Source organism: Camponotus floridanus, unplaced genomic scaffold (assembly GCF_003227725.1).
Source record: "Camponotus floridanus strain SB8 unplaced genomic scaffold, Cflo_v7.5 scaffold16, whole genome shotgun sequence".
NCBI lineage: Eukaryota > Metazoa > Arthropoda > Insecta > Hymenoptera > Formicidae > Camponotus > Camponotus floridanus.
This window is the reverse complement of record NW_020229281.1, coordinates 1,702,265-1,719,672: the sequence shown is the minus strand read 5'-3', so window position 1 is coordinate 1,719,672 and position 17,408 is coordinate 1,702,265. Positions and strand designations below refer to the sequence as shown.

Genomic DNA, 17,408 nt, shown 5'->3' with positions numbered 1-17,408 from the left:
TTATCAATTCACGATTAGAAATTTTCAATTATCGTTATCAATTTATCCCTTATAAATTTGCAATCAATAATGTTGCGTATTATTTATTACTGTCATGTTTATTTCGTTATATTTTTAAGTTGCATATTTTGAAAAAATGTAAAATTTTATGTACGTACACACATGCATATAGAAATTTATAAGTCTCATTGAACAAGGATTAAATTTTTTAAATTATTCGATTTATATGATACGCGCGAATTTATCACAATATTCGCTGTGTATACAATGTTTATTGTTTAATAGTTTTTTTAAGGCAGCAAACGGGAATTGAGTCGATTTAGTGTCGATGAAATATTTTATTTTTGTTATTGCGGCTCTCAGCAATTGTTCCAAATAACTGTGAAGGCTGTCTCTCTACGAAACATTCTAGATTATTATCGTCCGAGTTTCCCATCCATATTATCTGCTTTCGACACTAGCCTCAGGGCTGATCCTGTCTCGAGTCAAGATTCGCGCAACACATAACATAATCGATAAAAGTGTAAATGGAACATTGGCCTTAATAAAGCACATCAAAATGAAATGGTTATAATTTAATTATTGAATTACTATCTGCCTTTTTAGTCTAATAACGTAACCGAAATAATCATCATTTCTATCGATATTATACAGGGTGGCAATCTCTCCGCAAAAAAAAGCTTTTATAGCTTATCTCGGGAGCTTTTCAAAACACTATAATAAAGTATTTTTTCATTGAGTATTTTTTGAGTAATGAGGTTTGAAATAATCTTTTAATTTTACTCCTAATTTTTTAGAAAAAAATATGTAATTTGCAATTAACAATTACATATTTTTTTCGAAACAATTATGTGTTCTCTTTACACCAATTGATTCCTCTCATTATTTCGTACATAAGTATTAAGGTAAGATAATCGAAAAATGAATATTTTAATAGATATTTTATGGTCTGTATAAAAATTAAAAAATTATTTCAAGCCTCATAACTCCAAAAGTGCTCGATGAAAAAATACTTTATTATAGTGTTTTGAAAAATTCTCGAAGAGCTCTGTTTTGGGAAGAGATTGCCCTGACACCCTGTATATATATTTTATTCTCCACAATGTTAAACTATTTTCATATGCTCTATCATGATTATATAAACTCGACAAAGAACATCATACAACGTTCTCACATCTAAATCTATTATTGTTAGGTACACATATAAAGCTTTCGAAGTGCAAGTTAACATCTCTCGTGATATTTAATGTGTTAATAAACGGCTAGAAATTCATCGTCCAACGCATCGTTTGGATGAGTTTGAAGTTTCGAAAGACAAGCTAGCGAAGAGCTCCTCCTCTCGCGAGAGAGAGAGAGAGTCTATGAGAAAGTTGTATTTTACGGAGGGATGAAATCGCATTGCGTAACGTCTGAGTCTCGGCTATGACAAACCGAGGACGGATTTTGGATTCCGGCGAATTCACCGAACGAGAACTAACATTGCCTTTCCCTCGACATCGCCGCCGCGGATTTTATGGAAATATTTTCTCTTCTTTCGAGGATTTTCTTTTTAACGCGAGAATTCTTCGTTTTCTCTCTCCTCTCCCTTCTCGGCTCTCTTCTCGAACCCACTCCATTTAATCGCATTACCATACATAGATTTTATATACATAAATATATATATATATATATATATCGAACTGGTTCGATGCCGATTGAGACGACCGAGTTTTCTTAGCCATCTTTGCGGCGTTTCATCTTACGCTTATTTACTTTCGTCACTGCTACTGGTGATGTTACTAGTAATTGGAAATCTCATTGAATAAGAGTAAAACGCATATAAAAGTTCTCATAATAAATCTACAATATATAATCGAACCAGATTTCCGCATTAATTATGTACTTCATTTCATTATTGGAAAGCTTTAGTACGCAAAATCGGAATGTATTAGTAGAAAATAGTATGATTCAATTGAATGATTGATCAACTGTTCAGCATACATTTCGCTTAACAAGTGCGTAGATTCGAAGTATTTAATTTAAATGTTTAATTAATCGAGCTTTTCCAACACACATTTCGACTACCTCGAATATCGAGCGTGCAAAAATATCGTAATATATTACTTTATTATTTTATAAGAAATATTAGGGGAAATTAGTGCAGAAACTTTTGACGTGGGTGATTTATCTTCTTGCCAAGCCGAATATTATTGTTTGTTTCTTCCTTCTTCCGCACCGCGTCTTCTTCATATTCTCGCGAACGCGAGAGGGGACACGTTAGACCCCCGTTGGCGAGGAGAGGAGATGGAGAGGAACAAAGTTGAAGGCGCATCAGTTTGTTTAAGGGACAGAGAAGCCGGTAGGGGGTGCAGCCGCCCGGCGGCGACGTTACTGGCCGTTTGAGGAACGACTTTCGGAATCGACTTTCCTTGCCGGAGCGACGAGAAGTTTGGCAATTTCCTTGGGCTAATCTGCTGGTCGGTCAGCATTGAGATGCTGCGGGGGTTACTATCGCAAGAAGACTGGTCGAGGGAAGGAGAAAGGGAGGAAAAGAGACGAAGAGAGAGGGAAAGAGAGAGAGAGAGAGAGAGAGAGAGAGAGAGAGAGAGAGAGAGAGAGAGAGAGAGAGAGAGAGAGAGAGAGAGAGAGAGAGAGAGAGAGAGAGAGAGAGAGAGAGAGAGAGAGAGAGAGAGAGAGAGAGAGAGAGAGAGAGAGAGAGAGAGAGAGAGAGAGAGAGACGGACGGGGAAGAGGTATAACGGCACGCTGGGTTGATCCATCGACCACGAACGCCGGGTGGCCCCATGAATTATACAAGCGACTCTCCATCGAGTCTCTCCATTCGGCATCTCTTTCTCAGAGATATCCCCCGCGGGGGCTGACGAGAGGAAGGGGCAAGGTGCGACCCTCATCCCTTTGAAGGAGGGAAAGGATGCGGATGTGCGTGTGAGATCGGGGTGAGATTCGAACTTACACGTCGCCACTCGGCTTGGCAACGAGTGACCGTCCAATAAAGGATGACAATTAAAGCTGACACAGACGACGACACTTTTTCTTTCATTACCCCTGACGCGTCCGTTGGCGGGACACGGCTGATAGGAATTGTAGAAGGAATCTCTAGATTGATGAGATTCAGTTTGGAACGGCTTTCATAGGTATTAACTGCTTGCCTTGCGTGGCTCACCACAGTAGAATTTAAGTCGTTTTTCTCTTCCATTATCGCGATTTCTTTTTCTTTATATCTTCTTTTTAATTTATTATTAGTAATATTGTGTTAATGCAACATGTATTTTAACACTATCTTATTTAAATGTGTAGCATAAAAGTAATCTTATATTAATAAATCAATTAAATAAATGTCCATCTCTGTCTGTCATTATCTAAATTATATAAAATTATAGAAATTTGTTGTTACCGTTCCTAATTAAATTTTTTCTTTAGTAATATAGACTCAGATATATTATATTTGACAGAGAACATGAAACATACTCTTATAATTAAATTTTTAATTAGTACACATTTTCGGAACATAAAGAATCAAATTTTAGAATTTAAAAAATAAGCAGAAATTAATTGATAAATTTTACTTTACACATTAACTCTGACAATAATTTTACAAACTAATTTTACCAATAAATTTAAACGCAAAAAAAAAACAGTATAAACATGAATCTTTTATCTTTTAATAATTTTTAATAAAAATATTGTTTGCATATTCCAATTATTTATACTGCACAAATGAATAAAAACATATAACGTATTTAGATAGCAGAACCAATAATGGGTTAAAAGAAAAATATACACGCAGCAAGTAATTATTTGATTCAAACTAGATATATCGAAACATTCGTGGAAAAAGCAGTTTTGTTGTTATTTCCTGAAGATATTTCTCCGCTGACCCATTTCCGCGGTTTTGCGTGGCGGTAAATCCGGGACAATCTCTCATAAAAAGTAGTTGTCGTTCGCTCCCGTGCTTCTAATACATGCGCAAATATGTATGTACGCATATTGTTCGCGTGAGAACGAGACATTTAACGAATTTACCTTTCAGGAGTTAACGAAGCAGCGTTCGCTACTCCGCAATTAATTCAACCGTGCGGTCATTAAAAATACACCATGCGAAATTTTCACGTTAAAGAGACAAAATGTGTTGGAAAACGGCAATTCTCTCTCTCTCCCTCTCTCTGCCACTCTCTCTATCTTTCTCTTCGTTCTTGCGCAGCATCCAGGCGTAAAGTTAATTTTCCTTCGTCGACGTTCTAAGATTTTCTCACTTTCGGAAATATAGCTACGGAATTGCTATGAATATTCATGGTTACATCAAGAATGTGGAAAATCGTTCGAAGAGCACTAATAGATTTCGTGACTTAGTTTTACAAGCAAAACACGCGAGTCTCTCGTTATTGCATGAATATGAATAGTAATGATATATAGTACATCTGCGTCGATAGAATTTGGGAAAAATCTGCGCGTAATCTTTTCCATTCGCATAAAGCATACACGGTGAATTTAGTTAACAAGGTTCCCGGTTCATAATTATTTCATATATGAAATGTATGAAAAAAACACGGCCATTAAAAATAGACTCTCAATTTTCGGAGAGTGACATACCGCAGCAACAGCGCGCATTATTCCCAACCATGCAGCATTAGCGCGTTATGATAATGTACGATTATTTTTCTGACGTAATTTCGTGTAAATGAAGTCATTTAGGTCACACAATATATATTACATCGTTAAGCGCATTTTTTTTGCAATCGTATTGCGCAGTTTAATAAAAAATTATTTTTTTAACAGGAAAGTAATTATTTCCCGAGTTTTTAGTGATGCTGAATAAAACGCCTTTTTTACCATTTTAACTTAAAATTTCTTAAAATTACAACGTGATAAAACATTTTTGACTTGATAAAACATTTTTCCAAAACTGAATTAAACATCAAAAAGATGATAAAGAATAATTACCTTCTTTTGAAGATTTTTTGTTGAATTATATCATATCTCATATAAATTCTATAATATTTGTAGAGAATTTTAAATATATATTTTATTATAGCATTTAAAAGCACAATTTATATCCTCTAGAGATCGTTAAAATGCTACAAATATGAAGTAATAAATCGCCTTCTAATAAAAAGAGAAAAAAAGAGGGAAGGTATGGCTAACAATGCTGACGATAAAAATATCGGCAAAGTTGCAATACTGTTGCAATGATGTTGCTGGAGAGCGATGCAGTTTCGTAGGTATAGCAAACAAGAGTGTAAAATTGCTCGTCCATTGCATCATAAATAATTTATTGAATCGGGGGTTACTAAGAATCGCGACTCAACGAGAAGGACAAAAGTTTCGAACCCCGAGGCTTTCCGCGTTAAAGTTTCGGCCATGCGGCACCGAACTCATGCCTCGAAGGTAGACAGCGGGTCTCCATACAACCTGGTACAAAATTTTTATGCCTCCGTACACTGACGAAGTTATAGAAAGGTGTGCTATCGGTGGGGAGGGCGTCTCGTTTTGTGTCTGCCGAGTTTGCGGAAGTATGATCAATTCATAATTAAAGCGGCCGGAGTAATGGAGGAACTTGGCGATATCGCGTTGTTCAAAGGTGCCCGCTGACGACAGTAGTTATGTTTTGCTTGCTTCTCGAAATAAAAAATTCATCGGTGAATTTCTCGACGTGAAATCTCACGCGATTTTCCACTGTAAATTATACCACAAGTCCCATTTTGGGAAGGAATTGAAGTTTTAATGTATCTATTTATATTTCACATTATCATTACATTTTCATCGGTCTTGTTTTTAAAAGAGTAATTACGAAATGTCCATTTAAATAAATTAAATTAACGTTTTTAATGTGTCATGTTTCGAATTTTAAAAGGCAAATTTTAAAAACGTCAAAATATCTTTACTCTTCTTTTCATGAATTTGCCGTGTATGAAAAATTTATAGACGAGAAATATTAACGCAAAATCCAAGTTTGCATTTCATTAAAATATTTTATAAAATATTTTATAAAATAATGTTATTGATAATATCATGACCATTATATAAAATAATGTTAATGATAATATCATGACCATCGAATATTTAAGAAAATTGTATCCTCTAATATATTACAATATTTGTAAAATTATTTAAAAAACATCCACATGAGCATCGAGTACTAATGTATAGTTGAAAAACACTCGAAATAAATATATCTTTACAACATCTCTCTCGTGAATAAGTTAAGAATATAATCTCGTTAGATACCATCCGCGAAAAATTCGGCGAGAAAATGCTTTCCACGGCAACGTTTCAAAATCTAAACGAGATTCTCGTTGAAATTCGTTCCTCCGTGTAACACCGACGGTGAAATTGCTAAGTGCCGTTGCGTTACCGGCGTCCGGAATGCATGTGCAGAAAGAGTTTCACAACAAATTTATCAAAGTCATGCCGGGCCACGGCTTCGTTTGCATCTTACGCTGAAGAATTCGTTAGTGAAATTCTCAAATCCAAATGAAAAGCTCGTACAACTTTGCGTGCCGCGATACCGCGACCGCGAAAGTTCTCAAAGTCCGACAACTCGGTATGGATTTGCGGGAGAAATTTGAGACACAAGTTTTCCGTTTGCAAGAATTTCATTAAGACCTTGTTAAGCGTTAAGGGATTTTTACGGTCGAAAGTCACATTGTAATCGTCTCGCAAATATACGCTTTACAATCTCGAGCATCAAAAACATCAAAATGTCAAAGATGATGATGTGACACGCGTCGATTGCTAGAGCGACAATTTTCCAAAAATTTATCATGGGAGAATTTTGATTTATATTAGTGAGATTAATTGACTTTTAAAAGATATGGATATCGTTACGTTTATACCATTGTTACGTTTCCTCCGAGACAGACTTTAGGAAATGTTCCATGCATAAGCAAATATGTCCGAGAACTAAGGGGGCGAGAAATGGCATTATGAAGGTCGACAAAGTAGCCGCGTAACGGCCGTTTATTAAATCCGCGTCTTAGCAGCGACATTTAAAGCGGTTGAATCGGCGCGCGGCGAAGAGGGGGTGGACGTTGCATTATGTATACGATGCTGGGTCTGAGGAAATCACGGGGGCGACGGGGGAGAACGGGGGAGCCGAATGAATACGATATTGTTACTATCCGAGCGACCGTCGTAAGTTTCGCCTCGTTCTTCCGTCACTCTTCGCATACTAAGCCCGCGCTTCAACGCCGCTACAAATAGCAGTTTGACTCGACTATGGAATAAATTAGCCAGGGAATTCGAGCTTCCTCGCGAGGACGACGGGGGGGGGGGGAGGAGCGCGCGGAACGATGGAAAAAAGGGTCCTCGAGAGGGTAAGACGAGGTAAGACACGGATATCAAGTACGCTCGGATATCAAGAAACAGGGGTACTTTGCCCCTTAGGCGGTCCTTAATAATAAATTCATATCTCGGCGTCCCTCGTCTGTCTCCCCTATTCTTTACTGCCGCCAGACGAGCCCCGCGACCGGAATCGTCCTCGCTTCGCGCAGGACGACCACCTCCGGGGAAAAGGAGCGTCCCGCCCGGTGTCTCCTTCAGTCGGTCTACAAATCTCTTTTTTATGTCGCTTAATAAAACTCGCCCGACATATCTCTAACTACGGCCACTTAATTTCGACTCGACCCGACTCGACCCGACCTTTTTCGCTTTTCCAGAAACGCGACGAATTCTCGACTACTATTCTCCCCCGTCGACGTTGTTGCCGACTGTACCATACCAAGGAGGTTTGTTTGCTTCTCTCCTCTGGACCGTCCTGCTCGATACCTTTGGCTGGACTTTCCCAAGTTATTTCTCCGCTTCCCCTTTGGAGGAGCTCGGAGAAATTCGAATTCCTTTCTGGTCTAGCTTCTTCTTCGCGTTCTCATCCTCTCACTTATAGACGGAACAATGGAATGGTCACAGTCGTTTCCGAATCGACGACTTTAAATGAACGAAAAAGTGCGCGCGTTCCCCTTCTTAATTGTTTATCATTTCCCTCCATCCATAAGATGGGAATATTAATTTTCGTCAGTTTAAAAAATTTTATATTTTTTATTATTAAAGATATTTACTTTTTTCAATTTTGTTATTATATATTTACAAAAGTATTGCGCGATTTATTAACATGAACATCACGATAAGTGAAAAACGCGTCGCCAGGATTATAGATACAAGTCAATTTCTAAGCTAAGTCAATTTCTGCTGCTAAGCGTCTGCAATAATTAGCAATTATGCGTCTCGGAGTGGAATATATAATCATGCTTGTACACAACTCCGCAACGCATTTGATTATGGGGCATGACTCTTAGCGCGCGGTTAATCCTGCATCCCTTTTGGGGATACCAATAATTCAGCATTAGCGCCACGCCACGCCGATAGTCCGACGAATATAGGATTTCGTCGTGGAAATGCTTTTCTCAATAATCTATCATGATGTATTGCGATGGCTTTTAATTTTCTCGCGATGATCAAGAAATGATTATTATTTGCTTTAGAGAAAAACTTTTGAAAAATTTTGTCACGGTACGAATCATATATCGATATATTTAAAAAAATTGAACTATTAATATCCATCAACGCATAAGATTGAATTTTATATTCTTTTTTTTAAAAACTAATAATAATAATAAATCTAATTTATTAATTATTTATTAATATTAATGAATTATAAAGTTTAAATATTTTAATATTAATACTAATTAATTATATTCTTTTTTTAAATTTTCTTTTATTAATTAATTGTAATTTTAAAATTCATATATCATATTATAATTATAAAATTTTTCTATTATACTTATAAAAACAAATTTTATATAAAAGCTAATAATAATAATTAACTAGTATAATTTTTTTTTAAAAGCTAATAATAAAAATTAAATATAATTTTAATAAATTACATTCATACAGCTACTCCATCGATGTCTCTTGGTCCTCCTGAGCTCTCTCTTTCTCTCTCTTCATCCTTGTTTACTCCTTCATGGCACTCATACTCACTCACGAAAACACGGTTAATTACGATCGCGCGCGCACTAATCAGCAGAACACGACGGCTGTGAGGCACTTTGCACAGCTCTCGTGAATCGTTAATCGTACACGACGCAAACCTCATTATATCGTGATAGGGGAACAATGTGGAAATTATGATCGTACAAAAGGGAAATTTCTCAACGAAATCGCGCGACAAAAATCACGTGTCACTTGTGGTTACGAAATATTTGACAAATAATATACATTTCAATTTTAGATCGATGCTACAACTGATTGCCGATAATCATCACGTATAATCGTATCTTTCGATACTTTTCCCGAAAATTTATCTAACGACACGATGGAGCGGCTCGTGTATCTCGTTCGAATTACGCCGCACGAGTGACAGCAAGGCATGTAAACAATAGCGCGTCATATGCCGCAAGGACACAGGCGTTGAATACCGTATCACAACTAATTTGTGTTATCACGAAATATTTAACATTAAATATTTAACGCTATAAAATAAAAGCATGTAGATTATTTTTTAATTTAAAATCGATTATTAATACACAGTAGTGAAAGATGTATCATGTTTTTCGTTAATAATAGCTTGTTACATAAATGAAAAATTCAACGTTTTTTTTTTACGCGTGATTATTTCTTTGTCATTTTTCATTAAATTTTGTGTATCATAATTTTGTGTATTTTCATTTTATTTTGTGTATACGTCTCGAAATACGATCGCGACAAGTATTGAAAGATATCCAATAAGATGGGACATTTTCTGGGATTTTTTAGCGCAGTTAATTAAACCTCGTATATATTGTGATATATAAAATGTCGCGTATATATTATTACGATTGATAAGAATACTGAAATGATAGTTATTCTCACGATACATACTTACACGCGAAAAGAATCGAAGCGATAGGAAAAATAGAAGTTCCAAATTATTATTTTATTACGGAAATATTTTCTTAAATGAATGATGGTATTTCTTTAAATATGTTAGTATATTTGATCTCATACTTTGAATTTTTTTGTCGATTTAAATATATTTTGCTCGTCTTCTCATTGAAAATACAAAATAAGATTGAAAGATTCAAATAATAATAATAATATATTACAATACATTATTTATTAATAGTTAATTTGAAAACTTCAAGAAGCAAAAGTTATTTCGCATTTGATTTGTGCTACGTTAAATATTTCGCAGAGAAACTGTCAACATTTATCGCTAGTTTCTCGCAGTGTACATAGTGTTTATACGCGGTCACCGTATAACACCTTGTTGTCATTCGCGAGGAGAGAGTCGAGCAGACAGGTAGTGAGTCGAGACGCTTCGTGCGTTGTTATGATTCACAAGACGCAATCGTGAAGAGTTTCGGGCCAAAAAGAGACATCGAATCCGATTATTCGATTGTTATAATTTGCGGTAATCAACTCGGGAGTGTTATGCAAAGTGCCGTATTGCTGATTAGTGTGCGTGTGGTCGCAATTAATCGAATAATTTCGCGAGTGAGTGTTGTGATGGATGAAGAGAGGAGGACGAGAAGGAAAAAGTCGATGGAGCAATCCTGGGGTGAGTAATTTATAACTTTTATGTATTTATTTTATTATCTCTTGTGAAACTATTTGTTTATCGCTGTGATAATGGACTCTAAATTATTGAGCGTAACATAATACATATATTAAATTTCCCTTTGAAATATTTTTAAAATATTTGTAATAAATCGATATTTTATATCGATATTTATACATTAAATTATATATGTTTTTATAAAAATTAATAGAATTAGTAATAAAACAAAAATATAATTTGTCGAATCAATTGTTTACAATTTACATTGTCGCATTTATCGGACAATCGTTTTCGTTGTTTTTTAAACGAACCGGATTTACCTTTCGCAATCTCTTTTTCCTTATTGATAGTCTTTTATGCTAAATCGCTTCATTTGAATGTTGCTAATGCGAAAAACCGATCCGTACTAATGGAGTGATCTCTTCCCCACATTCATTTTCGTAAGCGCCATTGATTCTATTTGCTTTCTACATATCACGATTTTCACTCCTTTTTTCTCATGTTACATACGTCTATATTTTACGTTCATATTTCCAGAGTGTCTTATCACAGCTTGAAATTCCTTATCGTACCAAATTTATTAAAAATATGCATCGCATTAAAAAGGAACAAATGATATATCGTAGGAAGATAATAGCGTAAAATAGCGATGCTGGAGCTATCTTACATTTAATCAGCCGCATTAAACCGTAGTCAATTAATAAGCGATTTAATTCGAGAGAAGTGCGAGCACGAATCGCGATCTATTGGCAAATATTAGGAGGCAATTAACGTGGGTATATTTGTCTAGGAGGAAGAGATCGTGTAACGGGCGCGCGAAATTAACCGTGTCAAACTGTGCCGCCCAAATGCGTCGCCCGAAGAAACAAACCGCGGGGTGTATCCGTCAACGGATGTGCCGTAGAAATTACGTAGTTCGTTGAGAACCGTCTTCGTCGTACTTTGTAAACAAGCGGGGAATGACAGCTACGCGACATAAACGCGCCAAACAGCTCGCGACGAACCGTCATTACCTTAGTAAACGGTATACCGCGGGGATGGTATGGCTCGGGGCAACACGGAAGCAAAACGAGACACTTACTGTACAGACGAATCGTTCCGTCAGTTTCTCCACGTGGGTTCTTGGCGATGCACTTGTAGCTACCGTAGTCGTCTTTCTAAAAGTAAACCGAATGAACAAGTTACTAAAAGGCGAGAAGATTTTAACGAAGTAATTATATATAATATAAGATATCTCTTTTTCTCTCTCTCTCTCTCTCTCATTAATTATAAACTTGGCTCGTATTTGCCATCTAACCAATTTATATGTTTAATTTTAACATTTTCGAGTCTGACGTTTCTGATAATTAATTATAAAACTTTAAAATTCGGAGAGAGACTTTTATTTTTCTTATAATTATCAATTTACTCCAATCAGAAAATTCGATTTTATAATTAATGAAATATAATCGGTATATCTTTTTTTACATGTCAGTTAATGGCCATTATGTTGCGTTAATATTATCATTGCCGTGTAACATGAAAATTTTTTCCTTTTTTATTTTATATATATATATATATATACAGCTTAAAGTACTTTATTACTCTCATCTATCGCGTTCATCGTCAGCGCGTCACAATCGTGATTTACGATATGGTGCCATTATCCAGTCGTGAATTTTAACGCGATGTACATGATTAAGCCACGCACTTTTTTATAGCGATTACGTCGTGTTCTGCTATTATCGTCGTGCGATTTTAATTTATTAAACATGCTAGAAAATTTACAACACTCAATTTTCCGCGCAATATAAAGCAAAAAGCCCTATATTTTATCAGTGTACCATTAATAATAGCGTTTTATTCGACACTCGAGCAAAAAAGATTTGTTTCTTTGCGCGAGTTATTTCTATGATAAATACCTGAATTATAGAAAAATTTGAATAATTTAAAATTAATAAGGAATTTGGCTCAAATAAATAAAAAAATTAAATTAAAATTGGCATGAGAGTCGCGATAGTTGGGGAAGAAATAACGCTTCCTTCTTGTTGATTGTTGTTTATTTCAAATCTAAATACTGCATAAATAACGCTACAACGTTATTTATGTTTTTGTTGAATAATTTAGATTAGACAGAAACAAACCGACAAAATTGCATCGCGATGCATTCACTTACCTGTATATTGGATATCATGAGCGTCATGTGCGTCTTGTAGGATGGAGTGTCGGGCGACGACGTAGCCTTATATTTACTGCTCTCGTGAATCATTAGACCGTCCTCCCTCGCCCAGTAATTCAAAGAAGTCGGATGAGCCTCGGTATAGCATTCCAGCGTAACAGCGTAGCCCAAGGGCGCGCCGACCAATTGATGCGGTATCCATAGCATAGGGGGGACTGCAACGGCAGAAGTGATTGATTGGCTCATAAATGTTCCAATTACTAACAATACACGATGGGTGTATGCGATCGATATCCCTTTCGCGCGTCTATAAATCTCTGCGACTAACCGGTGGTGAAGAATGACTCGAGACGATCGCAGGCTTTTGCGAGAGCTCTCGCTTTCGGGATGTAATTGATTATTTCAGAGCGCGACTTCTAAGTCAGAATTTTGACTTAAAATTGATTACAAGGGAATATATTTCCGACAGAAAAAGAGACAATTCAATCAGAATTTCGATGACGTTATTAGTTAAATGTTTTGTATTAAAAAATGCAGGATAAGAGTTGCAGAAGGGCCAATAAAGAAGATCAATAAAATCTCAGTTACCGCTTTGCTAATGATCTGTTCAATCATAAAAAAGCCAGAACGCAAATCTTACGTAAATATTTATGTTGGAACGTTTGTTGTCTTTGTGGTCCTTCAATCATTACAGAAACAAAATGAATGAAAGATTATAACAGAAGCAATTATATAATATATCGACGTAAAAATTTGCATACAAACATTTGCGATCTGACTCTTATTAATTCCATTCTTATTATCGAAATTTCAAAGACTCTCTCAATTTTATATATTCATTAATAAAGAAACATCAATTATTAAATTAAAGATATCATGCATTATACGTGCACATGTAAGCTATTACATATGGAAAATATTTTAATAATTCGCATCAAGATTTATTAAAAATTAATACACTCCAAATTCAAATATCAATTCAAATATAATTAAGAAGATAAAAATAAAGGTCATGAATTGGACGAGAAAAGAGACATTATAAAGAGAGAAAAAGAAAGCTGGTGTAATTCTTTTGAAATTTTATATAATCGTTACATGCGGAAAAGACTGGGCTTAATTTTTGCTATACGTCGTGAAACCTAAATGCGTATCACGCGGTCCTTTAATAAAAAAGTAATCCCATTTCGATGAACAGCTCCTAGCGTTGTTGTCGGCGCTCGTGATAACATTTCCTCGAGGTAAGAGCGCTTCAATTTAACTTAAACCTCCTAAGAATATACCTAACCCATCTTCCCTTAGATTGTTGCAATGTTCGTGAGAAAGTATCACGTAGAACAAGCCGATTACAAGTGGCAAACAATAAATATGCATAGTCTGTATTTTTGGTTATTTTTTTAAATTAAAATTAATATACTTTAATTAAGAGAGAATTCGATAAATAAAAGATATCGATTTGAAATTAAACCGCGCGTGAAAAATTTGAGATGATACGGTGATGAAAAGGCACTCCAAATTAATGTAAATTCGATTAAAATATATAATATAAATATCATGTCGATCTTTTTGTTGAAATGAGATTTCGGCAGAAAAGAGATAATTCCATAAATTCCACAGAGAGAATTAAATTGTTCTCGTATCTCTGTACCATCGCCAAAAATAAAGTTCCATTTTGTAGAAGATTCTTGCGCACGATAGGTACATAAATTTTACAGCTAAACTACTTTCAAAGTTACATGGTTTCATTATCAGTAAGCTAAAAAAAATCCTCATTTATTTTTTCCTTATATATATATAAGGAATATATATATGTACATCTGTCTTTCGATTTACGAGGTTCTTTTTGGCATGGTTGCAAATCTCTCGGCTAACTTTGCGGAATAAATCGATAAAATAATTTTTTTTTCTAAACTTAACAAATTTTGTGTATGGAGACTTGTGTTGTGGAGAATCCATAATTTTTCGCGGAAATTGATGATTTAATATGTACATTCTTTTAAATATTCAATGAAATGAAACTGTTGAAAACTGCTTTTAAAAAAATGTACCTTAGAGAGAAGAAGAGAGATATCGTTTTTTTAAGAAGGTTTCTTCAGAAGAGAGAAAAACAGGGTTTGTCGGTTCTTGGATACCGGAACGATCGAGTTTGCTCTCGTTTCATCTGGGATCTCCTTTAAGCAAGAGTCTCGGTAAACGGCGACTCGATTAAATGCGATTGTTCTTCGAGTCTTCTAGAAAATGACCACACAGGAGCCCGACCAATCCGTTTTTCCGTGACTGTTTTTAGACTGCTTTATTCATTCACGGAGAATCATCCGATTTTTCATCGCCATTTGTTAATCTTGTATTTTTGCGCAATATTATACTTTCCTGTCCTTTTTATTACTTTTATTACTACAGAGTATCTTATCTCGCAATCTTAATTTTCTCTGAAAAATCAATTTTTTTAATGGATACGTGAAAAAAAAGATCATCATTGATCATAACTTTTCAATTTAATTATCCAATATAAATTTTTACAAAAATTTATGATTAATTTTATAAATATATATTTATTTAATTATCATTTTATCTACGATCATTTCTCTGATTATTTTTAAGATTCATATGTGAAAAATAGTAAGCATCTGTTATTATTATAATTTCTGCAAAAGAAATTTATATTGGATATTCAAATCGTAATGCTTTTATTTGTGAACGCAACATCTAGAAATATTGTGTGGCTGTAATTCGCGTATTTAACTTAAATATCGTTAAACATCGGATGCTATTGTCAAACACGCTTGCATTCTCCGGTCGTTCACTGTAATGCGACCCTACTTCGGTCGTCGCCGGTTGGGAGAGGGTATTCTTTTTGGCACGTAATACAGGACCGTGAATTACTACGGATTTCAAGGGAGGGTTCGCTCTTGTGTCTTTCTCTCTTGTGTCTTCCCCTCCGCTCTCCTTCTCTTCTTTTTCACCCTCACTCCTGGACGGAGCAGAGTCGACGAGGGCGGCCTGTCTTCGGATAACGCAAAGGATATCCGACACCTTCTTAAAATGCAAAACATTCCGTCTGAGGGTGAGAGAAGGGAAAGGGACCTATCTAGGTTGTCTGTAATGCTTGGGATCCTTATTGCGCAGACAAGCACAGGCTTTGCTATACGAAAGCTTCCGAAAGCGTCGAGCATTGAACGCGCCCTTCATTCCTTTTTTTTTCTTCTTTTTCAAATTGTCTTTCGCGCGTGCGAACATTAAATTCGATCGATACAAGTCGAGTACTTTTAGCGTAAAACACTCGTTCGCATCATCAATATGCTTTCTCGAATAATTAATCGATATTACACGACAATGATGATGACATCTATGTGATTTGTAATATTATCATATACTATCTTTTATGTTTGTATTTTTCAAACAGAGTCTAGAATTTATTTTTCTGTAACAAGAATGCAAAGTATAAACTAACAGAGAGATCTAAAGACTTTCATTTTTCATTTACTTAGAAAGAAAGAGAGAGAGGGGTTTATTTTAAACAGAATTTTAATTAGCGAGATAGATGCCAAAGTAAACGCGTAGTTCTACGTTAAAGTTATTTTATTATGCGTACTAAAGAGCAATAATATTATACCAAACACGCCATGAAAAAGAATTTTAAAAAATCATAATTTTTACAAAATTTCGTTTCATCAACCCGCACTATGCGTATGTGTATTTTCATCGAAAAATTGTTAGGTACAATAAATGTTTTACAACGAACAAAGTGATCCGCCGTGAACGGTGAAGAGTTTAAACATTAGCACGGGCCACTGCGAAATGTAAACGACGTCGAGTTAGATTGCGGAGAACAATGTGTGGAACGAGCCGCAAGGTAGATGAAAGCTAATTCAGGTGGAAGTTAAACAGAGTTAAAGGTACGTCCTTTACGTAGGATAGGATGGGATGGAGCTAGGTCGAGATGGGTTAGGTTACGAGAGTTCGGCCTTACATTCATCACGGAGGCCTTGAAGCCTCCCTCGGATCACGGTATACCCTTTAATAAAGAATGCCTGGACATGTTCCGCCTTGTTCAGACGGTATGCATGAAATTTTGCCTCGATGTTTCCAGTCGAACCGCCATGTGCTGCTTTCCCGTCAAATTATCCGCACGTGTATGAGATAGAGAAAGGAAAACGAAGATATACAGACGCGAGGGTTAAAATATTATGAAAACTATAATTCGCAAGAATGAATACGCAGTAAAAAATTTTGTGTTAAATTTAACATATTTCACATGTCCCAATTTATCCACTCTAATTTTAATGTTAATTTAACAGAAGGCAAATATGTAAATAAATAACACAAATAATATGTTTAAAAATTAACGTTAAAGTGTAACACGTTAAAATGTAACACTTTATCTGGAAATAAAGTTTAAGTTGAATTAACATATTTATAATGTTAAATTTAAATAAAAGAAAATGTTATTCTTACATTTTTATGATAAATAACAGAAGAGATATGTCGATCTAACATATGGAAACTGTTATAGAGAGAAAAATAATACAACTTATCTGTTTATTTTAACATATAACATATTTCATCAAAAATTCGTGCATTTACATATTAATTGTGTTGTTTTAACTTTTAGAAACGGTGAATATTATAACTCAACGCAGAAATGTCAAAATAACGCAACGATAATATGTTACATTAACATAAGATTATGTTAAAAATTTAACACAAAAATTTTTACACGAAA

At 35.2% G+C, this 17,408-nt stretch overlaps 1 protein-coding gene across 3 annotated transcripts in view; it reads right to left on the bottom strand.

Moving 5' to 3' along the window:
- LOC105248352 (lachesin) overlaps nucleotides 1-17,408 on the bottom strand; it is a 213,575-nt gene that overhangs the window by 19,584 nt on the left and 176,583 nt on the right. For all 3 annotated transcript variants that reach the window (XM_025406925.1, XM_025406924.1, XM_011253109.3), the window contains 2 exons: nucleotides 12,686-12,903; nucleotides 11,612-11,687 (listed from right to left, as the gene is read on the bottom strand). In XM_025406925.1, the coding sequence (XP_025262710.1) occupies nucleotides 11,612-11,687; nucleotides 12,686-12,903 (294 nt within the window). The remainder of the gene's footprint in view (nucleotides 1-11,611; nucleotides 11,688-12,685; nucleotides 12,904-17,408) is intronic.